This window comes from Scardinius erythrophthalmus (assembly GCF_964197995.2).
Source record: "Scardinius erythrophthalmus genome assembly, chromosome: 16".
Classification (NCBI taxonomy): Eukaryota; Metazoa; Chordata; class Actinopteri; order Cypriniformes; family Leuciscidae; genus Scardinius; species Scardinius erythrophthalmus.
Window position 1 is genome coordinate 21,702,024 of NC_138236.1, and position 22,862 is coordinate 21,724,885.

Below are 22,862 nucleotides of genomic sequence, written 5' to 3' on the forward strand. Positions count from 1 at the left end.
GTAAAGTAAATGATTCACTGGCTCACCTATAACCCCAACACACAAAAATACCCTTTGGCGTAACGGTGTGTAACCATAGACTGTAAAAAGTGTGTAACCGACAGAAAGGAGCACTGAATTTGAAAGAAACAATGTAATGATGGATAGATTCAAAAGATTCGAGTCAATGGGATGAATCAAAATCCCAACCACTGTTCAGTGTTCACTGCCACCCAGATCCATTAGAGGGCGTTGTAAGATTCAAATCAATTCAGTGTAGTTTTTTCTTTTATTTATTTTTTGTACTGAACATATGAATTTACATGTAATGATTTTAAATGCATGCATGCAATACTAAAAATCAGTAACAGTAATAGATACCCGTTATAATATAATATTTTAACGGCTTGATATGTAAAATTGACCCGGAAGTATTTGGGAGTGGCCACTGACCTTAGTGGGCGCACTCTCACGGCCTTGGCGTTTCACAGTTTTTGTGGAAAATATAGGGTTTATTTAACCTATCTCGATGTTTTTGAGGAATACATGAGCTCTTCCACGAGCAAAGCCCTCGTTTATTCCAGCACATCATCTGGTGCATGTGTGTGTTTACTCTAGGTCTCTTTGAAAGCACGTTTTCCTCATGCTAGTCTTTGTATGTTCTGAGCGCTTCTGGAAGACTCCAGCTCGACTCCTGCTGCTCTTATTAAACTCCGCTTTGCTTTCCCAGGGTCGCATTTTTCCCTTGGAAAAACTGTCGTTTCTTAACGCTTCACGCTTGGTGTGAACTTTATTTATTTATTTGCGAGAAATTCGCAGCCACCGAATTGCTAGCTGCAAGCTAGCCCGCCTCACCCTCAGTCGGCGTGTTGGAGCTGCTGGAAAATGTCAGATTTTGACGAGTTTGAGAGACAGCTAACCGAAAATAAGCAAGGTGAGAAATAAAGGTATAATTGTAATGAAAGTGAGGGATTGGACAAGTGTTCAGTTGATGTGGTAGTGGTCAGTGAGTGGATCTGTTTCCTGCAGCCTGAAGGGTGGTCTGCATCATATCGCACAGGAGAAAACCAGACAAATGTAACGTTAGTGCTGCTGTCTTATGTGTTTTGCAAACCTAATTTATAGGATGTGTGTTTGGTGGATGGTTTCACAGAGATATATGAGCTTTATGTTGATGTATGCATGCAGAAATATTAGCGGGTTAATGCTGATCAGTGTTAAAACATCACCAAAAATGTGATAATTAAAATGGCATCTATGCCTTATGTTATCTAGTTATATTTAAAGGCATAGTTCACCCAAAAATTAAAATTCATAATTTATTCATCAATATATTCTTTTATGTTCCACAGAAGAAAGTCATACATTAGAATAACATGACGGTGAGTAAACAATACAGATTTTAAAATTTTTGGTGAACTGTCCCTTTAAGAATTGAAATATCACAGTGACCATTTTAAATAACTGAAACCTTTCCCCACATATAGACAACATGCCATTTCAAAAGTATATGCCCTCATTAATGTACAAAATATCATTTTGTACACCAAATATTACTTTAACAAATACAATTTCTGACTCTGGTGCTTAGATGAGCTGCAAGCAGATATCAGTTTGAATAAACATACATGTTGAATTGAAGAAAATGCTCATTGTATTCATGTTTTGTACATTGCTGTGCAACTCAAATGTGCAGCGGACCGAGACAAGGAGAACAAGCACCACCGGCGCAGTGGCTCGAGAAGTCGTAGCAGAGACCGGGACAGGAAGAGAAGGAGCCGGGACCGTGACAGAGAAAGGAGAGGCAGCCGAGAACGTCATGGAGATAGCAAGGACCGCAGACACAGACGCAGGTACGTGGGGAAAAAATGTAATTCTTAGGGGCATTCACGAAAAGCTTAACAATAGCCTGTACATTTCAAATAGCGTCATTATTGGTTTATCTTTCTCCCTGTGCAGTCGCTCCCCACACCGTGAGAAGAAAAAGATTAAAGTGAAAAAATATTGGGATGTTCCTCCTCCTGGATTTGAACACATCACACCCATGCAGTACAAAGCCATGCAGGGTAAGAGTCTGTTTTTCATTCTTTCCTTCTCCAAGCCTGTTTACTCCTGCTGTGATTCATCTTAATGCAGTTTTTTCTGGTTATGTGCTGCCTTAAAATTGTCTGATCGAACGACTTGTAATTAAAGCTTATAACTCTACTGTTCAAAAGTTTGGGATCAGTTTTCAACATTTCAGCATTATTTGAAAGAAATGACTACTTGCTCAGCAAAGACGTATTAAATTGATCAAATGGGACAGTAACGACATTTTATAATGTTACATAAAATCAGTTCAAAGAAATGCTGTTCTTTTGATTTCTCTATTCATCAAAGAATCCTGAAAAAATAAAAAATAAATCACAGTTTCCACAAAAATATTAGCCTAAGCAGCACAACTGTTTATAATAATGTTAATAATGAAAAATGTTTAAGCACCAAACCAGCATATTGCAATCATTTCTCAAGAATCAGGTAACACTGATGACTGATTGAGTAACTGATGAGTAATTCAGCTTTGCCATCACAGGAATACGTATGTCTAACACTTGTAAACCTCGTTCTTTGACTTCAGCTGCTGGTCAGATCCCGGCCACTGCTCTGCTGCCCACAATGACCCCTGAGGGTCTGGCTGTGACCCCAACACCTGTTCCTGTCGTGGGCAGTCAGATGACTCGACAGGCCCGGCGGCTCTATGTGGGCAACATCCCATTTGGCATCACAGAGGTGAGGTTCATTATTATCTGAAATCCATTAGTATTTTGGTGTAGTGGAACGTGTGATGATCTTTCCATCAACGTTATAGTGAATCCAACTGTATTTTTTAAATCATTGTACAACAAATTCTTTTGTTTTATGTTTTTCTTTGTTCTTGCTCCAGTATGATAATAGCAGTGCTCTCTAATTTTTTTATATAAATATAGGAGTCTATGATGGACTTCTTCAATGCTCAGATGCGTTTGGGTGGCCTGACTCAGGCCCCAGGAAACCCAGTTCTTGCTGTCCAGATCAACCAGGACAAGAATTTTGCCTTTCTGGAGGTCAGTCTTCATTCTGAGCAGTAGATCCTCTTTTTTCCCAACATTTTGGGAGTGTAATATGAATGTTATTTTTATCTTTGCTTAAACAGTTCCGCTCGGTGGATGAGACTACACAGGCCATGGCATTTGATGGCATCATTTTCCAGGGACAGAGTTTGAAGATTCGCCGACCACACGACTACCAGCCTCTGCCCGGCATGAGTGAGAATCCCAGTGTCTATGTCCCAGGCACGTCACTCTTTTGCTCCCCCAATTCTTGTACGCTCAATGTTTTGCTCTCTTCAGTCATAATTTCATTGAAACTATAGTGATTGATTTAATATGGATCATTTTTGGTCACACTCTGGTTCTCTCTCCCTAGGTGTCGTTTCCACGGTGGTGCCTGATTCGGCCCATAAACTCTTTATTGGCGGTCTGCCAAATTACCTCAACGATGACCAGGTTCGTGTTAAAATAGCATTATGTGGCAGCAAGTTCCGGTCACTGAGGGCTGCTGAGCTAACTATTGATTGGGAAGAACTGATTTCCCAGTATGTTTTATTTGTCATTATTCTGAGTGTAATTAAAGTAGAATTGTTTTGTCCAAAGTTTTTGCATAACTTGGCATGGCTTGTTGTTTTTAGTGGCTGTGCAGTCCTTAACCCCTGATGACAACACCAGCTACAACAATGTGATTATGATAGCTTTTGATATTAGCATATTAATTATGATATTGGCAGATATGCTAATCTTTTGACTGTGCTAAAGTGAAGAAGCGGTTAATACTTAACTAAAGGAAATATAAAAACTTTCCATGCTCCTCAGAACAGATGCATCCATGAAATTGAAGCTTTTAAGTTCACATGTTTGCATGGTTGCCATGTCTGCGTAACAAATCTAGCTCAGTTGCCAATCATAAATAGCCCAAATATCAAAATTTAAAATGTCACTCACACACTGTCCCAAAAATACAGTATAGTTTTCATAAAGGAGCTCGCAGGAGCACAAAGTGACTCCTCACAAAACGTAACATCTAGCACACTTTTATAACTGGTAGAATATAAAATATTTCAGGCAAATATAATTTATGCAATATGTCAAACCTTTATGCCGTGGTAAAAAATCAACACATGGCAACCATTTAAAAGTAACCTAATTTCGCAAGAAACCGCTTGTCATTGTAAAAAATGTATTTATTTAAAAAAATCTATATTTTAATTTATGATAGTTTATGATAAAAGTCTCTTATGCTCACCAAGGCTGTATTTATTTGACCAAAAATACAGTAACAACAGTAATATTGTGAAGTATTACAATTTGTAGTAGTATTTCTTTTGTTTGAAATGCGTGTTTTGTAACTTATGTAACTTATTCCAGTGATGGCAAAGTTGAATTTTCAGCAGCCATTACTCCAGTTCTGTGAATATTCACGCATGTATAATATTTATATCAAAGCAATTTTAAGTTAATGATTTTTCTCTGTTCCACAGGTGAAAGAATTGCTGACATCGTTTGGTCCTCTGAAGGCCTTTAATTTGGTCAAAGACAGCGCTACAGGCCTCTCTAAGGGCTATGCTTTCTGTGAATATGTTGACGTCAATATCAGCGACCAGGTGATAAAAACACAAGCATTAAAATTACATAATCAGTCTGTCAACTCCCAGCAAATAACATAAGCTTATACAACACTATCTGCACAACACTATCACCCAACACTTACTTTTTTCCTCTGCATGTAATGGGCTTTATCACATTACATATATGTACATATATTACATATACTGTTTAATATGGGCTCTATCTGTAGATCCATTAGAATGAAATAATTTGGCCAGGATTTATCCATGGGTCAGAAAACAGAAATGAGCTAGAGGCGTGTCAGAGCTGTTAATTGACATCCATGTTAACCTCTCCAAGGCACACTGTTCACTGTCACAGGCCATCGCGGGGCTAAACGGGATGCAGCTGGGGGACAAGAAACTCCTGGTTCAGAGAGCAAGCGTCGGCTCCAAGAACACCACACTGGTGAGGGACGGTGTGAATGCGTTCAAGTTTCGAGTACCTTTGTGTGTGGTTGATGTGCTGAATCTCCTATTATTTCTCACTCCCGTCCCCTCTTTCTTTTATCTGAAGACTGGTATAAACCAGACTCCAGTTACCCTTCAAGTTCCAGGTCTCATGAACAGCTCGGTGACTCAGATGGGTGGCATTCCCACAGAAGTATTGTGTCTGATGAACATGGTGGCTCCAGAGGAGCTGCTGGATGATGACGAGTATGAGGAGATCGTGGAAGACGTCAGAGACGAGTGCTCTAAATACGGTCAGGTCAAGAGCATCGAGATTCCACGCCCTGTAGACGGCCTGGAAGTTCCTGGCACTGGAAAGGTTTGATGAATACATGTACATTTCAATGTAAAATATAAAAGTAACTTGTTAAAACTGTTGTCTATGGGTTTTTTTCCTCTCTCTATTTCCCTTAGATCTTTGTGGAGTTTATGTCAGTGTTTGACTCTCAGAAGGCAATGCAAGGCTTAACAGGAAGAAAATTCGCCAACAGAGTGGTGGTGACTAAATACTGCGACCCTGATGCCTATCACCGCCGCGACTTCTGGTAGAGACTGGACTGAATCAAGAGCGAGAGAGACGCAGATGGGTGTGATATCAGTCTCTCGGAAACCCCTTATTTTGTAGGTTTATGAGGTCTGAGAGGGTGTGAGCTTTCTTTTTAAATCTGGCAGACTAAAAACATGACTTGTGATTGGTCAGAATGTAGCGAACCAATTATTTGTCATGTTTTTTTATGTTGTTGATGGCAACATTGAAGTATGTGCAAAGCTATAAGATGGGAAAATAGACCGTACTATGTCATTGTCTACAGAAAAGGATACAATTAGACATGCCACTAAACTTCCAGCTTAATTTTGGCGAATAGTGATTTTACGTGTCAGTTTTTTCCCCCTCAATTTTAAATACCTGCTCTATCATCTGTACAGCTCACACTTTGAGCCAGACTGGTCAGATAGGAGTGAGAGGAGGATTTAAAGGAGCAAGTGAGGGAAGAGAAATGATGACAACAACAGAAATGAATGTTACACTCAAACAAGAAGGTGAGAGGGGGTATTTGAGGAGAGAAGTCTTTGTTATTTTGATATGGTTTTTTATTTAGGCTGTGAAATGAGGTTTCCTGTGTAAAAGTGCAGAGTTTAAAAAGCCAGATGAGTTTCTGGATTGTCTTTTGACACCACACATGTATGAGGTAAAGCTGTTACAGGCATCTTATCTTATAGAGGGTGAATATTACCCATTAAGTCTATACTGTCTTCTATCTTGCCCCTCCTCTCTTTTCCTGCTATTTCTCCTTCCTTTTATAATAGTTGTACTGTTTCTTGTGAACCCTATTTTCCTGGCCCCATCTAAACAAATTTATACACAGTGAAAAAGAAACTTGTCTCTTTTCCTTTTTTTCTTTTCTTTTTATACATTCTGATTCTGTATCTAACTGTCCACTGCTGTTTTTTTTAAACTGTAATAAGCTGAGTTGATTTAATACAATGCATTTATGTATGAGGACCAGAGAAACAATCTGGTGAAATAAACCAAATGCGTTTGAATTGAATCGCAACACACTGCATCTGTATTCTGCCAGCAGATAGTGCTAACAGGCACTGCTCACTTCTAACTAGTTTATCGCCGATTCGGTATCTGAGTATTATGAGCAATGGGTTAGTCTGTAGTCAGTCTGTTTTTAGACTCGGGGCGGGGCCATTATTTGGGGCTGGCGGGTGGGGAATTGGAATAGAGTGTTGTTGTTTTGTTTTTTTCTCAAATAAAAAAAGAAAACAGGAAAAAATATCAATGAAATATGTTGATTACCAATATTCATGTGCATCTATGGGTTGACTGAAAACTATGAAATACAGAGAATTAGATTATGAGGAGTTAAATGTGCTTCACAAATCCAGGAGTAAAAAAAGTCCTCTGCACAGACTGAGGGGGAAGCTATTTATTGGGTGGTTAATATTAATCGATTATAATAAACTGCTTTTAGCTGCTTGACCAAGGGTATGTGAATATAATAAAAAAAAATGTAGAAAACGAATAACATAACTGGTTAAAACACATTGTCTCGTAGTCTCAGTTGTCACTGGCACAATTACGGACCACCTGATGCATGTTGTGAAAAAAATTGTACAACATGAAAAATTTTCCTGATGAAGGTCGTGAGACCGAAACGTTGCTAATAAAATTTTGATATACATTTGCAAGTATTGATAGTGTGCTGGAGTTTTTTTTTTTTTTTTTTGTGAAAAAAAATTCAGAAAATATATTTTCAAACCTTTTGACCGTTACTTTTCAGGGAGCCAGGAAAAATTTGTTCACAAGCTCGACAGAAAAATGATCTGGTTCAGTCGGCCCGGTACTTCTGTTTATTACTTATGTGCCCTCCCACTAAAAAAGAACCATTTTAATGTATTTACTTGTTTTAATGTTTTTTCGGTAACACTTTATTTTACAGTGTCCTTGTTACATGTACTTACTATAGTAATAACAGTGAATTATGCATAATTACATGCAACTAACCCTCAACTTAATCCTACCCTAACCCTACAGTAAGTACATGTAGTTGCTTAATATTACTTAGTACTGCAATATATATTTACACTGTAACAGTGACACCTTAAAATTAACTTTTTACGCTTTTAACAAAAAAATGCACCTGGAAATGAATCACCTACAATGTCAATAAATTAAACACTTCTGCTGGAAAATGGTGGCATATGGTGTGAAACGTACTGACAAATTTTTAGTTTTTGCAAATTTGTTAACACCATTTATATTAGCCAGCTAGATAACATTATCATGGAAACAAATCAGCAGTTTGCAACAATGTTGAATTTGATGTTAATGGCATCAAATAAATAAGATACTCAAGTGTAGTTTTATACTCTGTTGTTAAAGTTCAGTGAAATAGTGCTCATTACTTTGGAGAGATCACAAAGACTACATATACTTTCTATTGATTTATTCAGGGCTGTATCTAAAACCATTAATGGAATGGCTATGGCGTTATGTGAATAAACTACTACTAATGGATGGATAGAAACAAGTTGTGTTGAATTATTAGTGACCATCTTTTTGGCTTCATTATTTTTGCCCCAATATTATGTCTTACAGCCAGCTCTCTAACCATCTTTATTTTCACCCTATTTTTTTCTCACACATTTGCTTTGATTTAATTCCATCTATAACTTTTGAAGCTGCCCTATCAGCTGCTCTCTATTGCCTCATAAACAGTCCTCTCTCTCTTTTCTGTCTTTGCGACTGTAACTCCCACGCTCTTAATGTCATTAACAGGTGCTTGTCCAAAATAGACCCCTTGCCCATACGCGCACACGCAAACATCAGTGGATCATCTGACATACACTCCACTTTATTTCCCGCACACTTGCAAAACTCTGACCTACACTGAAAAATTCAAAATCTATTCATACGTAGAAAAATACTCTTGCTTGGACCATCAATTCATGCTTAAGCTGTCATGCATTCAAAATATCTTCAACTTGATTGCATGAGCCCCAGTCCCACTTTTCTCCACCCTCCACTTTCTCTTTTTTTCTCTCTTGCGCTCTTTGCGTCCCTCCTTCTCCTACTCTCTCAGTTGAGTTTCATGTATCTAGTCATCAGATCTGCACTCACACAGAACAGGTCAGGATTTGATTGCTCTCACTGTTGCTAAAGCTTGATGGCTTTTCAATGCACTTACTGCACACATGTATACTGTCATAGTTTAATAAAATCTGTGACACAAACCTTAAATTTAGTAGTTTTGTGTTGTGCAGCTGATTAAATTATGTATTTTATTATGCTCTCAGGAAGAGTGATTGCACATTTGATAACTTTGCGAACTTATTTTTATTTATTTATTTTTCTCTAAAACTCTGAATCTAAAATGTATGGATGTATTGATATAAGTATAAATGTATTATTACTGAACTGCTACAAGTGTAAATGATTTTGTATATTAACCTGAATTTTAAAAAATTATGTATAAATTAGTATTTTATTGCATCACATAATCACATCACTGTTAAATATGTGACTAGTTATGTTTGCATATGTCTAACTGTCTGATACACTATAAACGTTTAGGCAGTTCCAGTGGTCTGGATGTAATTTATTGTCATAAGAGATGTTTATACATGGATTCTGGAGTCCAAATCATAGATATAGTGTTTGAGTTTTGGGGTTGAAGCCCTGTAACTTTTAAATGACGATTGGTTTCTTTCATTCTTGCTTACAAAATTGTCTCTTGACTGAGATGTGAGCCCCTTAGGTATGGGTCTGGACTTTTTCCTTTTGAGACAACAACATATGGCAAAGTATAGTATACATATTACAGAAGCGTAACTGTTTTGAAGAAAGTTTTGACAGAGTCGGGGTAATTTAAAGAGCTGCGATGGAGATGATCTTGGTGGGTTAATTATAGCCCGTTACATTTCCAGTTCATGTTTAGTGTTTTGACAGTCTGCTATATCTCAAATGACTGTAACTTACTGTAAAATGGCCCCAAGCACTTACTTAACAACTAGTTTAATATCTGTGTGTGTAGTCACACTGCACATTTCTCAGTCTGGATTTTTAGCTTGTTTTATCAGTGAAATAACAGGCCTGTTTTCTGATATAAATTGACTTAAAGCTAAATATATGGATCTAAGTTGATTTTTCTCACCTCGTTTTTATGTGTTATGCGTTTTGTATTAAATGTAAGATTTCAGTATGTTTTTGAAAGAATTATTTTATACTCAGCAAAGCTAAAACTTTTTTTAACAAAACAGCAAAAAGTGTAATTTTGTAAAATATTACAATTTAAAATAACTTTTCTATTTTGATGTGCAGTCTTCAGTGTCACATGATCCTTCAGAAATCATTCTAATATGCTGTTTTGGTGCTCAAGAAACATTTCTTATTATGAGTGTTGAAAATTGTTGTGCTGCTTAATATATTTGTGGCTGTAGTGTTTTTTTCTGGAATAGAAAGTTAGCATAATTGATGTGAAAAAGATATTTTACATTTTGTAACAACATTGTAAAGTGATCAGCTGACTTAACTTCAAAAAGTGAGGAAACCCGTTGCTTTAAAATTAAGTAAATAAACTTCATGAGTAACAGAAAAAATTAAGTTATGTGGAATTGTCAAGTTCACATAACTTAATTTTTTCAATTATGCATGAAGTTTGTTTACTTCATTTTAAGGCAATGGGTTTCCTCGCTTTAAGTGAAGTCAGCTGATCACTTATTACAGAGAATGTAAAAATCTTTAGAGTTACTTTGTGTAAAACTATCATTGCCTAAGAAAAAAAAAAACCTCACTGACCCTAAACTTTTGAACGGTAGTGTTTACAAAAAAAAAAAAAAAAAAAAAAAAACGATTTGCCTATGGACTAAGAAAAATAAAGTTAGTTCAATATATATTCTCTGAAAACAAGTATTAAATATAAAGTGATTTTGCACAAGTAAAGTGACCATGTTTTAACTTATTTTAAATGATCATTATTACTTTTGAGTCATTTATTTTTGCTGTGATGCTAAAATGCAAATTTTTGTTAAAGACTATATATTTAAATAAGATAAAATAAGCTAATTCATAAGTATATGCCGTGGCGTGTTTGTGAGTGCTATAATTTATGGGACACATGCTTATTTCTTGCCTTGTTGTGGTCTTATTGCTCCTGTGTGGATGATTGGCTTCAGTGAGCCCCGTCCTGTAGTACTCCCTCCCTGTACGGGGACCGTGATAACGACTTCAGACCCTCTGTTGGTTTGCCTGTCACACATGAATTAACACCTACTGCTCCTCCTGGCTCTTATTTTCACCTTCATTCTCAATCAACCTTGTGTTTCATCCCTCAGTCTGTTCCTCTTCCCGCTCTCACATCTTTTTTTAGAATAGCAGAACGCCGCACACCTTGAAACTCTCTGTCCACAGATCTGATAGTTCTCTGTACACATAATGCTTGGGTATTTATGAGGCCTTAAAATTGCACAGATCAAACAGGCTGGGCTAAAGTGAGCTGGGTTATGCGGCTATGTGTTGTTATCTTAGAGTCGCATCTGGCATAGCTAATTCTTAGACAATGTGACCTAATCGTGACCCATATTAACGCTCTCTGAAAGCAAGCTGCCTGTTTGTTTATTGAACAGAGGACAAAGGTATAATGTTGTTTTCCAGGTATTAGGGATGTTCGCTGTGCCACTATTCATTTTAACAGCAAAGAAAAAAAGTTCAGTATGAAAAGTGCATTGTTGAATGTATACTGCAAAATGTCTTGTTTTCCAATAAAAATATAAGTGGGGTAAAAAAAAAAAAAGAAAAGCTGTTAGATATTTTTAGAACAAGTCTTAATATGCTTTTAAATAATAATTTTATAAATATTTTAATAATAATTTAATAGATAATTTCTTAAGTTATTAATCCATTAATCCATTAGTCCATTAAATAATATTAACAGATACAACTTTTTATTTTAACAATGTATTAGTAAATATTGAAATGAACATGAACTATGGGTTCATGTTTACTAATGTAGTTAACTAATATTAACAAATGAAACCTTATTGTAAAGTGTTACCATTATTCTTGTTAATAATGCTGTTGTTGTAAATTCATGATACATAATGCATTTTCTAATGCTAACAAATTCAACCTTGTAGAGTTAGAATGAAATCAGTAAAGCATTAAAATTAGGTTAGAATAACAAGTATTAATTAGAAGTAGTAAGCATCTATAGTATATTGAAGTATCATTGGCAAATTATTTAGACTGTAGATCTCTTTATCCTTCAGTCTTTCTGCTACTTTTCATGTACTGTCTTTTGAAGACTTTTGTGTTTTGTTTTGTTTTTGCAGGTTCATCAAAAAGAGGAATGCATCTTCTTTTCACGGTTCTATAAGGCCTCAATCCAATGTCTCTCATCAAGTCGTTCTTTTCATCTACCCATTATTCCTGTCTAGTTTGTTATCAGACCTTCTCGTGTTTGTAGGCGTCAGTTAATTCCCACTCTACGTTCTTCAGAAATGACCCCCTGTCACTTGAATTTCTGGCACGCCGGTTTCTTTTTAAATCACAGAACATTGTAATTCTCTATCATTTCCTGTTCTTTTTTGAGCTCTCTATTAATATACTTCTCTGCGTTCTCATTATCTATCGGTCCAGCAAACTCCAGACTAATCTCTCTAGTTTCCTGTTTTTTTTGTTTTTTTTTTGCTTTAGTCATTTTTGGTTTTCCCCTTTCTTGACTTTGCCTCTGGGTGTTTTCCTCTCTCATTGCCATGTGGTCCAACTTTTTCATTGCACACGAAGAGGATGGGAGAGGAGGAGCAGGGTTGGGTGGAGCTGGCGGTAAGATGGGGCGTGCAGGTCAACGGCCGAGGCCCCCTCGAATGAGTGACAGCCAGGAGGGCAAGATCAAGCTGGCATTTTTTATCGCCCTCATAGGCGTGACTCTGGCGGTACTTGGCATGGGCACAGAGTTCTGGGTGGAGTTATCTGAGCCAAAACACTTCAGGAACAACCAGACGTGTGAGATGGCACATTATGGCCTTTGGAAATCATGCGTTCGCACACTATGGGTGACAGATATTGACCCGGAGAGAGAGAGCTGTGGACCTGTGGAATTGCCTGGAGGTGAGAGCACTCGTTCTCTCTATCTAACATACTCACTCAATCACTCAATAGCTGCGTTTACATGGACACTAATAATCCGATTGTAATCGAACTAGTAGCACAGTCTTCGGAATAGAAAAGGCAAATGTAACCATGTCATTTAGAATGAATTGGCCAAATCCAATAAAAATTTATTTTAGATTGTAAGGGGTGGTGTGAACACTTAATCAGATTGAAACCCGAAACTGGAAAGTACTGCGCATATGCAATGACATAGAAATGCCGTAATGATGTATGACGCGTGGAACAAGCTGTTGTTGTCGTGTCATTGTAAAATTCTGAAAAAAGTGGAACAGGACAACATCCCACCTAGTTTCAGCCTCAGAAGTCACAAAGTCCTCATCTTATTGGTTAAATTCTACAGGATTTCCGGGAGGATGGGTGTGTCACGTTCTTTAACGGTCCACCTGGAAACAAAGCCATCATGATGCCAAAACTTATGGTATAAGAAAGCCATTGAAAGCCACAACCGTGACAATCATCAACTAAATGCTGGATTTTCATAAGTATGTGAAGTTCGCAGGACCATTGTTGCAGAAAACTTGCACAATGTTTTTGAATGATTCATTCATTAGATGCCCTCTGATTGGTTGCTTTACATGTCAGTCAGGCGTCCTCTTGGGTGGCAGTGATGGAGTCCAGATCTTCTGCCATCAGTCTGAAGGTTTGGCAACGCGAGACTACGTCCACCAGTACTTTGCTTCGGAATCTCATCCACAGATACTGTGATTTGGGCGCTAGAAGGGGCGTTTTTACTGCTTGATAAATATAAAGGGCACAGCACAATGGTTCATGTGCTCGTCGACTTGAAATAGATAAATATTTAGTCTGCTCTTTAAAATCAAGGAAAGAAGCAATATAGTAGAATAGTTAGTATGCGCAAACAGCGGGAAACTATATTCGTGCAGTGTGCGCATGTCAAAAAATCGAATCTGATTTGAAGCTTGTGATATATAAACCCGCACATCAACCCCTTTGCTTTATTTTGTTTTCATGTAAACACTATGTTCCGATTCATTCCGATTGAAAAAAAAGCTGTCCATGTAAACGTAGCTGTCTATATTCAGAACAGCATACTATCATACTTTTCAAACGGCAGTATATGGTAGGGTAGGATATAGTATGAAGATTTTCTGTATGATGACCTGCTGCATACTGCATCCCACAATGCAATGTGCTTGAATATTAACATATATGCTGTGAATTTTAACATCTGTTTCTTAAATCGACTCACTATTTAAATATTTTATATATATTCTTATATAGAATATTAAAAAAATTAGCATTTAAAATGCGAAACGATTTTTTTTGTTTCCAAGATATTATAATTGCGCACATCTATTTCATTAGTCACCATAAAATCAAAATGGAAAATTCTGATTTTTAATGGAATATTGCAGTGTTTATTATAAATGATTTATTCATGCACATCATAATTATTATTTTTTAATTCATGTGCCCTTGTAATCAATAATTAAAATAACTTCCCCTCCCACTCGCAACAACATATCTCCTCTGATGACCTACTTACTGTCGTGAGGGCGGGACGACCTGTCACTCACATGACATCACAGCAATAGCAAACCACAACGATCCAATCAATTCCAGGTCAAAATCAAGTTCCACCCTACATTTTCACTTGTTCGAGAAGCTGTTTTACTCAGATATACGTCACAATAGGGAAGAAAAGATAATGGCAACTTCCGTTGCATGTATCATTAAACATGCAGCATAATGAGATTGTAGACAATTACGTAGCATAATGCTGTTTAAAACATTTCTTGTTGCATAATGTGTTCTGTTTTACATACTATTTTTAAAAAGTTGTATGCAGATTAGAGTGTAGAATTCAGTAGGCAGTGTGATAGAATTCCATTCTCAACATAGCCACCATACGCATTGCTCCTGGGAAACTGGAGGCTGACATCATGAGATAAAAATACTAATTAATAAGGAAGTATGAAGAAATTATTAGACTTACTAAATGCATAAACAAAATATGGTGTGTTTTTACACACTTAGAGTTTTAGAGTTTTAATAATATAATGTATTGTTCTTGTATCATGTATTGTTGAAAATGTGAACACATTATACAGCATACTTATATGTATGTATCTGGGTTAGCTGGAGGAACAGATCATGCATAATTATTTTTAAAGACACAAAGCAGCATTCAGCTCACGTGTAGCAAAACAGTGATATTATTAATGACGGTTGACTTTCTAAGATGCCGTAAGAGAGGCTTAGTTTATCTAGTTCTGGTTGGTGATATTCATCTTAACTCTCATATAACAACACGCATAAACAGAGAGCCAGAGAGTTTCATTTGCCTCAGTTTGTACGACTCAGAGAACTGTGATGATGTCTCTTGTAACAGTGCCATTGGTCCGACTGCCAGATCTGTTAAGGAACAGTTCCACTCTCTACTTGAACCTGTCATAACAGATCATAACATGACACCCCTTTAGCTGAGAATGCAGAACTGCACTTTTTTTGGCCTATTTTTCCTGGCAAAGTTAGAAAGATTTGGCAAATTCAGAGAAAAGGGCAACTAGTTTGGTTTCTGCTTTGAACATTTAAATAAGAGATAACAAAAAATTCTCAGTAGTTGTAACGTTATATAGAGATGACCTGCTTTCATTCTCGGTTATGACTTCCATGATGCATTTTTAAGAAATCTGTTCAATATTACATTACCAGCTCTATGCTAATCATATCTTGTGCAGCTCTCAGCAGTGACCTTACTTGACTGTGTGTGTGTGTGTGTGTGTGTGTGTGTGTGTGTGTGCGCGCGCCTCTATTTAAATTAGCCTGTCAAATTAATTTTTATACACACACACACACACACACACACACACACACACATATATATATATATATATAATCTTTAAATTATATTTTATTTATCTAAGTATAAAGCAAAATGATTAAAAAACACAAATTTAATCATGCCCTGACCTGTACGTAAATAAGTGTGGCCATAAAAATGAATCTTCATAACATTTTGAGAAAATTGAAGATCAACTTTTTTTGACAGTGTCTTAAAATATGCAAGAAATAACAGCAAGACAAAAACATCAGTCTGACTCATGTGTACTTAAAAAATAGCATAGGCGGAGAATGCGAAAATGTGTTCTGTGTGAACTGACCCTGAATCAACCTCGAACAAATTGACAAAAAATAGATTGCCGTGGACTGTAGGTCAGTAATAGGTTTATGCTCACTGATGTGAAAATTAAAAAAAAAACAATATATTGACTTCTAAAGACACTTTATTTATGTCTAGTTAAAGCGTATTCGTGTGTGTGTGTGTATATATATATATATATATATATATATATATATATATATATGTATATATGTGGATGGATATATGTATATATGTGGATTGGATATTTATTATATCATCTAATTAATTGGATTTTTAAAAATCTATCCAGGGCTGTAATTTGAATAAATAAAAATTTGGAGTGAGCTCAAATTTTTCCAATGAGGGTAAGTTCTGGAAAAAATATGTGTATGTGAGATGGGTCACAGTTATAGCAGAAAGGTCAGTCATATTGCACAAGGAAAAACTGCAGTCTGACTGCTGCCTGGTTGCAAGTCTAAATATAGAAGACATGAGAGAAAAATCTGGAAATACAAGTAGACAACAGACAAGCTGCAGAGGACGAGAGAGAGTGAATGTGGATTTTATTTTGTATACATTAACCTGAGTCTGTTCTCTCTTCCTTGTTCTGCCCTTCATCTTCTCTTTCCATCTGCCTCACTCTCATTCCCTCCCTCTCCATCTGCCTCGCTCTCTCTGTCTCTTGTTCTTTCAGCCATATGTGAGAGGGCTGCTCTGTGTCCTCGACACATTAATACACAATGACCCTCACAGGGCTTACAGCAGAGAGCTCAAGTGCCTTTTTCTGTTTCTCTGGCTGATTTTTATTCTTCACCTCCTCTGCCTCATTCTTCTTCCTCACTGTCTCATTTTTCGCCCTCAGAATCGAACTGCACATTCTTCAAATTCTACACTTCTGGAGAGAATGCTGTCATATTTAAGAAAACGACACAAAAAAGTAAGTTCTTACTGTATCCTCTGCCCTCTTTTCTCTCTGCCTTCTACAGTATGTGTCATTTCCCTTTTTGCCCTCTCATCTATTCATTCTCTCCCCTTCCACGCTGTTTCTCTCATTGAAAATCAGTCATGTGTTTCTGTCTCCTCCCCCTGCTCCATGTCTCTCCAGCTCTCCACCTCCCATACTGTGTACATGCAGACGAATTTATCATTCTTGAGCTCCTTTCTTGTTCAATTCTTATTTCAGTTTACATAATTACTGAATGCCCCAACAAAATGCACTGTATACCCAAACGTATCTGGGCACAGGTTTGGCTAGGCCAATTAAAGGTATAGTTCACCAAAAATTAAACTTCTGTCATGATTTATTCACCACCATGTTGTTCCAAACCTGTATAACCTTTTTTCTATGGAACACAAAAGGACACATTTTGAAGAATTTGTGTGAGAAATTTAAGTTATTTTTCACTCTAAATCTCTTCCAGCAGTGAACTGTTAGTTTACTGTTAAACTTCTGATCTGATGCTGATCAGTTTGATTCATGACTAACTCATTCAGACCAGTTTTGTGACCTGGCCAAACTGATTCATTATAAAAGATCTGACTCAAAAGAGCAATCTGTCCATGATTTAGAAATTGCTGCTACTCTTCAAGCATGCCAGTGACCTACAGTCAAGATTTCCAGTGAATAATGGCTTCAATTTTGGTCTATTGTTCACTTGAAGCTTTTGTATGACTTCAGATGGCTTGGAATATAGCACAAGTTTTATGATAGTGTTCTGTTATTTTAACTGGTAGAGCATGATGCTAGCAATATAAAGTAATGATTTACTGAATCCAGCCTGCTTGAAGCTCAGATTGAACCTCATTGAACACATTTGGGATGAACTGGAATGCCGAACATGTACCAGATCCCATTGGCCAAAATCAGTCCCTGACCTCACTAATGCTCTTCTGTCTGAATGGGAGCAAATCCCTTCAGCCATGTTCCAGCATCCCAGTGAAAAGCCTTCCCAGAAGAGTGCAAGCTGTTAGGGAGGGCCATTAAGGCCAAGGGTTTTGAAATGAAATGCCCCAGGGTTTGGTTGTCCACATACTTTTGCCTATATTATAAAATGATGGAGACTTTTATTATCAAGTATAACTTCAGTAACAAGTATAACTCACTGCGTGCTTTGTTTCTCTCTTAGGTTTGCATATAACAGGTGCAATATTGGCTTTGTTCAGTTTGTTTCTGATGGTCATGGGCTCTCTGTGCATCACCATGTCTCTCAGTAAGAGTGTGCCCTTCTTCCTCAAGCCTGCAACCATCTGCTTCGTTTCCTCAGGTGCTTTTCAAACACCTCATAACTGCATCCAATGACTTTAAAACACACCAGCACCATTCATCTGCAGTAAAACTGAAGTAGCTAGTTATGGAGGAGGCTACATTTTATTAAGGTGTCCTGTTCTAGACTAGACTAGGATTGACAATGGTCAAGTGCACTATGCCCCATTGCTGAGATTCTGAGCTCAGACCTCAACCATAACAATTTTCGAACATGCCGTCCACACTGCTGAGAGCATCATTTAGATGAATATGTAAATATGTGCTCCATGTGTTCTTCTCAATGACAAAATAAACACACAACAAAAATAACAGCGGTGAGAAAACAGCAGTTAAGAAAGCATCTGATCATAGCGATGTGGATATGTTTGCACCAGCTCCGCAATTCGGCACTCCAGTCATGTCACGTTTATTTATATAGTACTTCATACAATAGATTGCTTTAAAGCGAGCAGCTTTGCAGTATAAAACATTTTTTAAAAAGTTCCGCTTTCAATTAGAATTGCTTCAGTTTAACTTCAATTTCTACTATAAAGCAGCTCTTCAGCGGACTAAAGAGAAGAAATGAACCAGAGAAGATTTCTACCCATTACGTAATCAGCATGAATCAAAGATAGTTTGAAGGTGTTTTCCAGAAGCTTCACTTTTGAAAGCTGTTATCTGATTTTATTGACATAATCTCACACCAGTTCGTTCTTTAATTTCACTTGAAGTATATGGGAACTTTCATAGTCCCATGTGTATCGGACGCCAGCTAGTATTCACTGTGCGAGTTAAACCTTACTTCCCTGATCTCAAGAAACGCTCTAGCGACTTAAGCTAGGGGCTGCAGTCTTTAGCCTCCTTGTTAAAGCACCTGACTCTCACGCCGGAGACCAGGGTTTGAAGCCCGCACAGAGCGGGGCGAGTAGGACCTGGGTGAGGGGTTACACATGCAGCTCCAAACTGAAACTAAAATAGATAATAAATAAAAAATGGCAACAATAGGTTATTATAATAGAATTAGAAAGAATTCTAATAGAAAGGTAATTATATTGAAAACACCCTAATTTATATAACTTGTTATAGTCTATATATTAAATTGTCCCTTCATCACAGCACACAAGCTGTTACAAGCTAAAGTCAGAAGCGCTTTTGGCTAATTTATCAACTACAAATACAATTTTGCTCCTAAATGTTTCATGTTATATTGAAAAAGGTGAACTGTTCCTTTAATGAAATGATCTTCATCTCTCCACTTTCCCCAGGTTTCCTGGTCCTGTTGTCCATCGTTGTTTTCCACCAGTCTGTGCTGGCTTTATTGGCAAGCGATCACAGTATTCCTCTCCATCACGAGCTGTCCTGGTCAGTGGCGTGTGTTGGCTCGGCTGGGGCCATTCTCATTTTTGGAGGGCTTATGTTCCTGTTGCTTTCCTTCCCCAACAACCCCCTGGAGAAATGTTTTCGTCAGCAGAGCAGTAGTGATACCTAGCTGTCAGAAGGACTGCCAGTGAGTTAAGTAGCAGAAGACCTTTTATACTCTTATGCTGCTTGTGGAGATTAACTGATGTTATAAAGGACTCTCAAAAGCTAATGTTCATAATGTTTTGCAATAATCTGCATTAGAATTGCTTATGAATACGATTATAGACCTTAATACACACACAATGAATTTGAACTGATATTTCTATGATGGCTCTGTACATAAATCAGTGACCAACATATCTGTTTACGGTCTTTTAAAGGCTTCATTTACACAACATACTGTGCTATTATGCATTGTTCAGTTATCTGCATTGCTAATTTGTATAAGAAACCTGATTTATTTACTTGCTATGTAAAACTGACTTCTGACTGATGATTTCTGCAGGTTGTAAGTGTAAAACTGTTTCTTTAAAAGGAGAACTTGGTAACTTTTTTAACTTAATAAAACTGTCTAGAAACCATTTGGATGGTTAAACAACCTGTTCTGGTGATATTGGTGACTTTCCCCGCTCCCCCCAGCGTTCCCAGGCGGAAAACCAACCTTGCAACTTGGGGACTACCGTCCCGGCAAAATAGAAATTGGAAGTCTCGTGAGAAACGAGAACGAGAACGAGCGCGAAACACGAATCGCTTTACGGCAATTCAACATAAACACACACGCATGTATGATGTATTACCAGATTACCCACCTCGGTAGACATAGCTCCACGCGATACAGTTGGCTTGCTCCGATCAAAACAAACGCACATGAGCAGCGGTAGAGAGGGGGAGGAGGCCGCCGCAAGTAAGTTTTTTACGACCGTGTTGTGACATATACGCCCCCCCACAGCTGTAGGGGGAGCTCGTGGGGAAAACATGCGACAACAAAAGGGAAAATCAGCGAAGAAGTGACTAAAGTTCGCTAGAGTTGCCGAGTTCTCCTTTAAAAAAAATGCCATTCTATCTATGCTTCAGGCCTATTCACACAGAACAATATCTATAAAGATAAATATAAGAAAATTAGTATCCACACCAATGCGTAACATTCTGCTTATTATATGCGTGCTGCAGCTGCAGTTTTTTAAATGCTTGAGCTTTTTGAAGCCGAGTGTATTCTGATTGGCTGTCGATATTTTTTTATCATTTATCAGCTGTAAACAAAAAATATTCCAACAATATCCTTCCTGTGTCGTTATCCATGTAGCTGTGGTGTGTACTTCCCTATTCTCATAGAATTAGGGCCCATTGACCAAGAACGATAACTATATTAGCGTCCACACCAACGCATGATAACATTCTGTTTATTATAAACAGCGTGCTGCAGTTTTTCGACTGTAGCTTTTAAGTAAGTCTTCAAAGAGCTCAAGCAATTGAAAAATCTAATCAATTGATCAAATCAATTTGTCAAAAATCTGTCTCTCTTTAGTTAGCAACACCCAACTTCCTACAGCCCAATCAATTCCCGAAGGAAGAAATCAAATTCCGCTCTACATTTTTCTTATTCAAGAAGCTGTTTCACTAGAAAAGATTATCACAACTTCCGTTTCATGCCAGCTTTATAGTTGGGTGGATTCTGATTGCCTGTCAATGTTTTTAACGTTTATCATCTCTGAAAGTAATCCCAACTATATCGTTCCTGTGTCGTTATCGTTATAGCTACGGGACTTCTCTATTTTCATAGAATTAGAACATTTATTAAACTTTATAGTTATATTTTTTTTGTGAATGGGCCTTTAGAATGATTATTAATACAATTTTTTTAGTTAAAATCGTTATAGTTATCGTCATTGGTGTGAATGGACGTTAATGGGGACTGATGCTTAACAGGGATTTCCTGGCTGAAAATACCAGCTTTCTAAGTTGGTGTATGCTAGTTAGTTGTGGCTTGTAAACCATCATAGCCATACTGTTTACTAGCAAAACTTGGCAGGTAAGCTTCGTTGACCAGAATTATCTTTATGGTGAAGCTGGTGACCAACAAAGTCTTGCTAGTTAAGCTAGTTAAAAAGCCTAATGGGGACATCAGCACAATATATGCTGGTGACTAGCTACAGAGATCCCTAAAAGTAACACTTTTGGACACATTTAAAAATGTGAAAGTAGTTTTGAACATCTATTGATTTATAAACCTAGCAACTTTTTGTGCCATCTTTCTTTACAGGGTTAATTCACCAAAAAATACAAATTCTGCCATTATTTACTCACCCTCATGTTGTTCCTAACCCATAAGACTTTCGTTCATCTTCTGGACACAAATGTAGATCTTTTTGATGAAATCTGAGAGCTTTCTGTCCGTCCATAGACAGCTACGCAACTACCACTTTGAGGCTTCAAAAAGTCCGTAAAAACCGTTTAGTCCAAATTTTCTGAAGAGACTCGATCACTTTATATGATGAACAGATTAAATTTAGACTTTTATTCACATATAAACATTGATCAGCGAACATAAACAGAAGCTCAACCGAACCTGCTTGTCGTGCGAGAACAAACCTCATTGGTTCTTGCGGAAGCTCAAACTTGCTGCGAAACACATGAGAATGAACCTCATTGGTTCTCGCACGCTTGAGCTTCTGTTTATCATAACTGATGTGTGCGTTGATGAATATTTATATGTGAATTAAAGCCTAAATTAAATCTGCTCATCACATAAAGCGATCGTGTTCTAAAAGATCCGCTCAGTTCATATGGATTAGTTTTACGATCTCTTTTTTGAAGAGGGACTTTTTGAAGCGTCAAAGTGGTAGTTGCGTCGCTGTCAATGGAGGGACAGAAAGCTCTTCAATTTTATCAACAAGGTATTCATTTGTGTTCTGAAGATGACCGAAAGCCTTACAGGTTTGGAACAACATGAGGGCGAGTAATTAATGACAGATTTTCATTTTTGGGTGAACAATCCCTTTAAAATAATTGCTGCTTGGTTTGATATTTTGCTATATAATGTAGTATTTATGCATTTAAATGTCCAAATATTTTTTGGGATCACTTTATACTGGTCTTTTCTGCTGGGTTTTCAATGAACAAAGTAATCAGCAGATTAGATATCATAGCTTTCAATGCATAGATTTAATTTACATTATATAAATGTAAAATGATGCTTAATACTCTATGAAACCGATGTGTGTGTGTATAAAAATGATGAATGAAATGTATTGATGTGGATGATACCGTTGAGCCACACTTATGTAAATAATGTATTTATATTGTACTCCAGCCGAAATGAGAGCACCTTGTCCTTATACTGAAGATACTGTCCTTCACTGAA

The 22,862-nt window shown here is 37.2% G+C and overlaps 2 protein-coding genes across 3 annotated transcripts; both read left to right on the top strand.

Moving 5' to 3' along the window:
• Window positions 1-406: 406 nt before the first annotated feature.
• On the top strand, window positions 407-8,142 carry u2af2a (U2 small nuclear RNA auxiliary factor 2a). 2 transcript variants are annotated; one of them, XM_081389653.1, is made up of 11 exons: window positions 407-913; window positions 1,676-1,832; window positions 1,939-2,045; window positions 2,597-2,748; window positions 2,946-3,062; window positions 3,152-3,320; window positions 3,424-3,503; window positions 4,532-4,654; window positions 4,959-5,066; window positions 5,175-5,426; window positions 5,522-8,142. In XM_081389653.1, exons 1-11 carry the CDS (start codon window positions 865-867, stop codon window positions 5,654-5,656), a joined length of 1,449 nt encoding a protein of 482 aa, XP_081245779.1. In that variant the 5' UTR covers window positions 407-864; the 3' UTR covers window positions 5,657-8,142. The 2 variants fall into 2 exon arrangements, with proteins under 2 accessions (XP_081245779.1, XP_081245780.1); XM_081389654.1 differs by having other exon boundaries at window positions 417-913; window positions 3,152-3,290.
• A 4,075-nt stretch (window positions 8,143-12,217) lies between these two features.
• Window positions 12,218-22,862, top strand: cacng6b (calcium channel, voltage-dependent, gamma subunit 6b). The gene is made up of 4 exons (XM_081389656.1): window positions 12,218-12,725; window positions 16,757-16,831; window positions 18,021-18,158; window positions 19,405-22,862. Exons 1-4 carry the CDS (start codon window positions 12,371-12,373, stop codon window positions 19,626-19,628), a joined length of 792 nt encoding a protein of 263 aa, XP_081245782.1. The 5' UTR covers window positions 12,218-12,370; the 3' UTR covers window positions 19,629-22,862.